General features: G+C 37.5%; 1 protein-coding gene across 3 annotated transcripts; it reads right to left on the bottom strand.

Moving 5' to 3' along the window:
* Positions 1–490: 490 nt before the first annotated feature.
* On the bottom strand, positions 491–8,756 carry ZNF770 (zinc finger protein 770). 3 transcript variants are annotated; one of them, XM_037133175.2, is made up of 3 exons: positions 8,639–8,756; positions 6,925–7,094; positions 491–4,747 (listed from the first exon to the last, which is right to left on the bottom strand). In XM_037133175.2, exon 3 carries the CDS (start codon positions 4,689–4,691, stop codon positions 2,610–2,612), a length of 2,082 nt encoding a protein of 693 aa, XP_036989070.2. In that variant the 5' UTR covers positions 4,692–4,747; positions 6,925–7,094; positions 8,639–8,756; the 3' UTR covers positions 491–2,609. The 3 variants fall into 3 exon arrangements, with proteins under 3 accessions (XP_036989070.2, XP_036989071.2, XP_036989069.2); XM_037133176.2 differs by having other exon boundaries at positions 7,005–7,094; positions 8,551–8,756; XM_037133174.2 differs by having other exon boundaries at positions 8,551–8,756.
* Positions 8,757–8,995: the final 239 nt, after the last annotated feature.

Genomic DNA, 8,995 nt, shown 5'->3' on the forward strand with positions numbered 1-8,995 from the left:
TCTAAAAATAAGTTAATAAAATCTTTAAAAATGTACAACATAACCCTCCCCCCTTTCCCCTCTAAAGATAAATAAATAAAATCTTTAAAAAAAAAAAAGAAAAAAAAATGTAACATGAACAACAACAACAAAAAAACCTAAATGTGCATCTTAGGAAGTTCAGTGTGGAAGGTGGGTTGGAGTGGCTCAGGAAAGTGTAATCAGTATTGTGCTCAACACTATGTGATTTTCCCTTAAAAAACAGGAAAAGTCCAAAATGTGTAATCCGAACCTTCATTTTAGAAATATTATGAAGTTTGAACTTTTCAAGAGCCTTAACCACCATCCACTTTTCTTCAATACATACACATTTTGTCCTAAAATTGTAGAACCTAATGTAGTACAAAACAAGAAACACTAATTCCACTAACTCAGCCAATCAAATTACCTCGTTAAATAATCATGCTACAACCTGGAATCGCCCAAAGAAAAAATTCTAATTCTCTTCAAAGATATTTATAATGTTTATTTTTCTTTCCAGAAAACCAATGCAACTGATTCCACATAACAGTTCTGGCATGCAGCAAATCATCATTTAATATCTAAAGTTGAATCTTATCATGGATGTATACGGTTTACTTGCACTCCTATAAAGTTTCCACAAGAAGCTGGCAGTGACAGTAAAGGTAAATACGTATTTTGTTACAGGTACTTCAAATAGCACTACATTACATCTTTGACAAAATTTGTACAGTTCCCCACTTTCAATATGAAACAGCTTAAAAAGGCATGGGCCAAAAAAAAAAAATCTAATAATCTTACAAGCACAACACTGTTAAGGACTCTCCCTGTTTGGGTGGGAAAGAAATATATAAGATATTTACTTCAAATAAAATTATATTAGTAGCTTAGGAAAATCCCAAAATACATAATTTCAGACATAAAAAGGGAAAAAATCCCTTGAACCTTTATTCTTAGATAATATGAACTCGTTGTTACTTGCCTTACCGTAATAGATGTTTTTGAAGTTTTGCCTAAAGCAAATTCTGTAAACTACTTCACTTGCACTGAAGTTATGAAGCTCAAGGAAACCTAAAAGAATTTCCTTCAAATGTGATTCTCCTGCATAGTTGTACATCGCTGGGCATTTTAGCTGTACTGTGCTGTTTCATCTCTATAAATTAAACCTGTTTCTCAAAATTTCACTTGTAAAACAGGGAAGCAGACCCCCCTTGCCACCACCACACACAGACAGATCACATAGTATGATGGAACACTTCAAATTGTTCATTTATCCATTCTTAGTACAGGGCTTATCACTGTATTTAAGTGTGCCAGGAGAAAGTCTCACCTATTCTTTTTACCTTAAAAGATCATGGTTTTGTGGGGGCTTTGCTAGGAAATGTTAAAGATTTTTATAAAAAATGGCAAATATGAAGGACATTTTGTGATAAACCTTTTATTGTTTAAGATGAAGTATTTCCTAAATCATGACAATACTATTTAGAAAAATGACACCCTCAATTCTATTAGCATCTTATTCCTATAGAGGAATAATTACCTTACTAGTTAAAATAACAACTTACTAAGGATCAAAAAAACATTCTTTAGAATCAGAATCTTGCAAAAAACAGAGGAATAAAAACTATAACTAGACCTAGTCATTGCATTTTGATCAAACTTAACAGAATATATTTAGTTAAATCATAGGACCACTCAATTAAGAGACATTAAAAGAAAGTTCTATTGAAGTGAATTTAAAAATCAACTGCTGTCAATCATCAATAAGCAAATAGACAAATTACATTTATTCCTCTGAAAATATAACACTGCATATATCTCATCAAAAGACTATGGCACTGGGCCCATATTCCTGGTAAGTAAACATGTAAATGTGTGGAGGCGCATCCAGCCTCTCTCCTACTTTTCAATTATTTTGAGAAAGACAACAGCAGGCTGGGCAAAAACTGATTCTAATCACCTGTGAACAAGGTGCAGCTACCACGGAATCCTAAGAATAAGTAGCTTGGAAAAGACCATAATAATGCTGATATTCTCATCCATTTTCACTGATATTGCCTTTATGTTTTTTAAACCTACAAGAAAAAAGTTATGCAATGGAATTTGAGCCACCATTGAACAAAATTGTGCTTTCATGCGAACTGTAAAATAAATGAAGTTTTGTAGAGCTATTTGCTGCAGCCAAAAACCAATTTTTGCCTCTTAGTTTTGACTGTATCTAACAGGAGATGGCATGTCTCAAGGAATAATTCCTTTAAAAAATGAACAAGGCTGAATTGTTTGTACCGCATCATGGATTTTTAACACTTCCAATACAGCCAAAGTATGTATTACAATAGAATTCATGCTTACTTTCTGGCATCAAATCATGTTCTTCCCTCTAAATATTTGGCTGTTCCTAAAACATTGTATTAATTTTCTATGTATCTTACCTATGTTGCAAGACAAGCAACAGCCTATAAAATCATTCAACCTAGAGCAGGCCTTTTGATAAAAATACATTTTTTAAAATGATACAGGCTTTAAGAACAAGATCAGACAGACCACAACCACGTTAGTGCGCCTGTCAGTTACATAACCAAATCTAAGACAACTACTTTTTCTTGTGGTTATTCCTTAAAGTGAGTAAGTTGATGTCTCTTCCAGTGAGGAGCCTGTCTAAATGTTTTACCACAAACTGAGCATTCAAATGGCTTCTGCCCTGCATGAATTAGATAGTGTCTTTCCAATTTAGAAGGAGATCTAAAACTTTTAGAACAAACACTGCACTGGTAAAGAAGGCCATCGTTCTTCTCAGCGTGTCCCGGATAATTATAGCAGCGGCTCTGGCGGCTCTGCTCTGCTTCCAGAAGGGCACCAGAGAGGCGGGGCTCTCTGTTCCTGTAGTGGGTACCCAGAATGAAATCCTCTGATTCTGCCTTAACTTTTATTTCTGATGTTTGATCCGACTCTGGGGCCTCACATTTTTGAAAACCCAGAGTCTGGCATTGTTGGGAAGCATTATAGTTAATATTATCACCCGGATGAATGAAAAGTTTGCTCAACTTGTCAAACTCTACTTGGCAGAGAGATCTTCTATAAGGAATCTTTTCAGTATGAGTTAATTTATGTCTTTTTAAGTGAGCTGACTGTCTAAAAGATTTCCCACAAACATTACAGCCAAAAGGCCTCTGTCCAGTATGAATTAAATAGTGTCTTTGTAGCTTCGATATGGACGGAAATACTTTCTCACATTTGTCACAAGGACACATCTTATGTCCAGTAGGCATGTTTTCATTTGGACCTGAAAAACCACACGGAAGCACTTCACAGTTATCAAAGAATTCCTCACCTGATGAACCACTGATAGATATTTCTTTATTATTCACTGAATTATCCATTGTTAACATGTTTTCTGTTGTAAGGATACCCTTCAAGTTTTTTCCCATATTTTGGCTCTGGAAGTGTTTTTGCCAAGAAGACGGCAAAGTCAATGTTTTCTTCTTTTTATTGCCAACTTTTTTGTATGTTCCATGTTTGCCAAGAGAGCCCATAAATGTTCTTTGGGTTTGTTCAGGGCTCTGCTCACTAGAAATCAAATCACAGTTTTTTAAGAAACTGTTTTTAAATACTTTTTTCTCAGATTGAAAATTATCTAATTTCTTACTCCCAACACGTTTCAGCTTGGCCAAGATTTTTTTAACAATGGTTTTATAGTTGAGGCTTCTTTTGAAACTGCTTGGAATTTTGCCACTTCTGGCAGGAAAACACTTGTGTCCATTGAGAATCTGCTCTGATTCAAAACACTCTTCACACTCTGGACATTGAAAGGGAACGATATAAATAGAGTGGACATCAAGTTGATTATTCTCCTCAGATTCACCTATATCACCATTTTCAAAACCATCCTGCTTTGCATTTAATTTATTAGGTAGGGAGCATGATTCTGGACTCTTCATCTTTAATGAAAGAGCCTGAAAAGTCTTATTCCTGGTATGGATTTGTTTATGCTTTAGAAGTTTGCTTTGAATCTTAAATCCTTTTTGACAGAAACAACACTGAAAAGGTCTTTCTTCTGAATGTGTGAGTTGGTGGATTTTTAAGTGAGTTGACTGTCGGAAAGATTTACTGCACAGGACACATTTAAAAGGCCTCTGACCAGTGTGAATAAGTGCATGCCTATCAAGTTTTGATTGTGATGGAAACATCTTGCTGCAGATCGTACATGCATGAATATTCTTTCTTTTCTTTGCAGGGCTATAGGTCGGATCGGACATAGTGCATGGTTGTAATACCCTTCTCTCTTCTGCGGTAAAAGTGTGATACATTCCATACACTGGTTTTTCTTGCTTGGCCTCCAGCAATCTTCTGACCTGTTTAACGTCATTCTGGTAGGTTTCATTGTGAAGGTGCTGGTGCTTCACAAACGTCTTTAGGTTTTTAAAGTGGCGCTGACAAATACTGCATTTAAAAGGCAGATTATGAGTTAGCTGATGTCTCTCCAGATGCACTAGTTGCCTAAAGGTTTTATGACACACATCACATTCAAACGGCTTCTGACCAGTATGAATGAGGTAATGCCTGGCTAACTTCGATGGTGTTTCAAAGTGCTTGAAGCAAATGTTGCAAATATATGGCCTGTTTCTTGGTAGTCTGTTGGCTACTATACACTGCTCAATTTTTAGCATTTTTAAATTGTTTTCAGCCATCATATTCTCCAGTGGTATATTCTGATAAACTCCATAGTATTCTTAATTTCCACAGATGTCTAAAAATAAAAAATAAAAATGTATTAATTAAAAAATTGCTTATTCATATGAAAATAAAGAATTTAAATTGTTCTTTGGCTAAAATGTTAAGTATAAGAAAGAGATCTAGACTTTTCTTGTGCTTAAAAGTGAATATCCATTTTAGACGAATACTTTAGAATCATAAAAATAATTTCATACACATAAATAATGAGCCTTTAAAAGAAATATTCAAAAACCTATATAATTTGAAGCTATATTTCTAGTTAAGATGCTATATTAACATGAGACTCAACTGAATTTTTTAACATTAAGTAGACCTTTTAATTCCAATTTTCCTAGTTCGCTATTAAGTAGATTTATCAATATATAGTTGCTTTTCATTTTTTTAAACTTTGGGCTTGCAAGATACACAGTGTAAGAATTAAAATACTAAAAATATGATGTATTTGCATTCAATTACAGCATACTCTACACATGATTTAAGAATGAAATATTTTATTTATCCAAGTTAGATTCCTTAGCCACATCAATAGCACTATTTATTCTCAATTACTTCTTTGGACCAGAAGACAACATGGACAACTGGGAGAAAATGTCCCAGAAAATCTGGGTTCTAGACCTAGATTTTCCACAATATAATTTTGGTGGCAGTCAGAAGAAAAACCATATTCTTCATCTGTAAAGTGGAGAAAAATGCCTCCTGATACCTCTGAGCCTACTGCAAAACTGAAACAATATAAATGTCAAGGTATTATTTAGCTCAACACTAATCAAATTCTAAAACTTTAACCTTCTCTACCTAATATTATTTTTAGGGTTTCTGACTAAGAGTTAAACACACTAACTAAATCTATAGTTCCTTTTATTTTTTTCTTTCCATTTTGTTGTTCAATTCCTAAAAGACAAGCAATAACGTCCACAAACTGGCTATATATATATATATATATATATATATATATATATATATATCTGTCTACGGTTAACTTGGAAGCTGTGTGTGGTTCCCTTTTTAGGCAATATAATAAAAAGGATCATTTTATTTGCAGAGTTAATATAAAGATAAAACTTTTCCCTGTAATACACCTATGTAGGACACATAAAAAAGGTATTTCCACAACCACCTTACAACCCATCTTCCCTTCTTTTATGAGTTAATTTTCTTCTTATCCTTCTTCTATTACTGTATTCTGAATAAGGGAGTCAGAGATTTAAAAGAAAACAAAACAAAAACCACTGTTCTAGCTCCCTCATTCTAATTTTGTATCTTCTAGCTGAGATCAGAGTTGACCAGTTTGCCAGAAACTCAGGGTTCTTCTGTCCACTGCCTTAGCCCACCTGCAACATATATGCTATTTGCTATTTACTGTCCTCTCCCAGAAGACACCATAAACACAATCACAAACACACCCACTGTGTGGTTCTCCCCAGCAATCTAAATCACAGACAAAAATAAAATCACAACTTATTTTGTTGAGCAAATATCTTCTACTAGTTGCTTTATCATTTTTTTTTCAAACTGCAATGTCACTACCCATTAATGGATTATGAAATCAATTTAGTGGAGCATGATCAGCATTTTTGTTTAATAAAACAGAGTATAAAATATCAGATTGCGTGGCATTATAGCAAGAACAAATACTGTTTTGTGAGACTGCCATAGGAAGAGGTAAAAATGTTTGTGAAGGCTGTTGCTGACATACTTCATACAACATTAGACAGAGGAACCCACAACAAATCAATTACTTCATTCAAAGTGGCTAAGGATGAGACAGGATTACTAAGAAAATCAAGTGTCTAGTTTTGTTCAGTTGGCCCATATAATCCCAAACTATTTATCAAAAATCTAATTAGAGGGCAAATAAAATATGCCACAGAAATTTATGCAAAATAATCTGACTGCAAGCCATTATATTAAATTTATAAAATACCCAGATATCCATGTCAGGAACAATCAGCTGTTGGTGCTGTTAATATTCATTTTCGCCAAGTTAGAGAAATTACAGGTGAAGAACCTCCATATCTCTAAACACATTAACACTGCAACAATTATGAGGATTAAAATTAAGTCATGAATCCAGTGAATAGCCAAGAACTTGGTACTTTATTTAATTCCTGTCAAGCAATCAGGTGTTGATGTGGTCAATTAAGACAATGAGCCAAACTGAAAAAAATAATCAAGCTTTTGTTCACTTACTGTGACAGTGCAGGAAAAAGGCTAAATGAAATGACACTAGGTGAGGGTCAGGTGGACATAGTGCACACAAATCATCTTACTGCTGAGGAGGCGCAAACGAAAGGCTTCTGACTCTTTGAGGACAGGTCATCCAGGCCAGGGAGGAAGGGAGGGTTATAAATGGAGAGGTCCTGGGTCAAAAGGGAGAAAAGTGCATCAGTCACAGCATTCCCTTCCCAATAAAGTCTTGGTGGAGGCATCCAGGAAATGCCTCAGCCAAGGTCCTCAAAATTGAGGTACTGAGCCAGGAATGTAGTATAGTACACACATGGCTAATGGGAGGAAGGATGAGTCCCTAAGTGCAACTCCCTCCAGAAAACTGCAATGCTCTGACCAGGCACAAGTCTGGTGTGTGCTGGGGGTAGGGGAGCTCCCCAGCTCCCCACCTCCCCTACCCAAGACACCCAGGAAAGGGCTTGCAATTATCTTATGGTTGGGTCTGAAAGGATTTTGGCCTGGGACTGAACTACTCAGTTCCTTTTGTATATTTCTCCTTCCCTTTAATAGTGTCTCTGAAACACTTAAAAAAATATCCCACACTAGAACCACACACAAACAACCATCTCTGATTATAATAGGAATTGACTATCTACAGCTCCTGTGCCAAAGAGGCTATGGTTGATAATCCGCCACTAGGACTAAGAATGGATACTATTGTCACTGGCCTCCAAACCACGTGGGAAAACACTGGAAGCTCTTTATTGTTAGTGCTATTGGTGGCACGCAGTGATCTCATCTCCTATTTATAAGTGACAGCTCAGGAATCCCCAATGCTCCAAGTGTAGTCCTCTATGCCGGTATACAGGATGCATATTAATTTGACAGAGGTCCAAATCCCATTTCAACTGATTCTCTGTGGTCTCAACTGATTCTTTTGGTCAATAATATATATTCTTTAAAAAAAACTGTGTAATTTCTTCTACGTTAAACTGAAAATAAAAATAATGGTTTGATTTATTTTCAGTGGTTCGATCTGAAAACTATTCTGTCAACAGTAAGATAGAACCATTAGAAGTCTGTAAAAACTGGTCTCCAAAACTTCCAAGGTTGCTTCAAGGCTGAAAACCTGTTGGTTAACATGAAAACGAAGTAAGGATATCACAAAAGTCAATGAAATCGAAACGAAAGACCTGAGAGAAACTTAAACAACTTTCAGTTGGGGAGTAATCTCTGGCGACATTTATTACAGCGTTTCCCGCATTCTAGTTTCTCTACCCCCACCCACTCTCTTGGCCTTGAACCCTCACCTGTCCCTCTCAGGGTGAATGCACTGGAGAAAGGATCCTGACCTCTAGTCCTTACCCTAATCATCCATAACTAATAAGCACCTAGTGGTGTAGCAGAGTCCAGAGACTGCAAAATCCCACAACAGGAAAGGAAGGGCAAGCAAGGGTGAAAATCGCTTTGGCCGCAGCCAGGAAAAAATATGCCTTATGTGACACGACCCGTCACAGCAAAGGAAAAGCAGTCTCTCTGGGCCTTTCTCTCAGCGATTCCCACTCTCCGTGAGACGCAGTCAAGACGTGGAAAAGTGGGAAAGGAAAAGGAGCTGAGGTCGTGGTGTCCCCGTTCTGGGTCCCTGAGCACCTTGGAGGGATCCAGGCAGGTCCGACCCTTCCCGGGGCTCGCTCCACCTCACACGGATTCCTGGGTTCCTGGCGTGCTCCTCACGCACCTGCAGCTGGCACTGACCCGGCAGCCGCACATCTCAGGGCCCAGGAGTCACAAATGCTACAAGCTCAAGTTCAAAGAAGCAAGCGCAGGTCGGCGAGGCCGGCGCGGCTGCGGGCTGAGCGCGCAGGCGCAGCACTAGGGAGCGCCCAGGGACGCGGTCCGGCTGGAAACACGCTCCCCCGCACCCTTGGGCCTCTCTTGCTTCGGTGCTACCCGTGAGTCTCCTGGGGAAGAGAATGCTCAGAGACAGCTGTGTCCAAACACAGCGCCACCACTCACCGCGCACCTCTATTGCGCGGGGGAAGAGAACTGAGGAGTAAAGAAGGGTGCATTTCCCATCTCAACCCTAAGTCTCGAC

The sequence above is a fragment of the Artibeus jamaicensis genome, unplaced genomic scaffold (assembly GCF_021234435.1).
Source record: "Artibeus jamaicensis isolate MK-2021 breed Jamaican fruit bat unplaced genomic scaffold, CSHL_Jam_final contig_1132, whole genome shotgun sequence".
NCBI classification, from domain to species: Eukaryota; Metazoa; Chordata; class Mammalia; order Chiroptera; family Phyllostomidae; genus Artibeus; species Artibeus jamaicensis.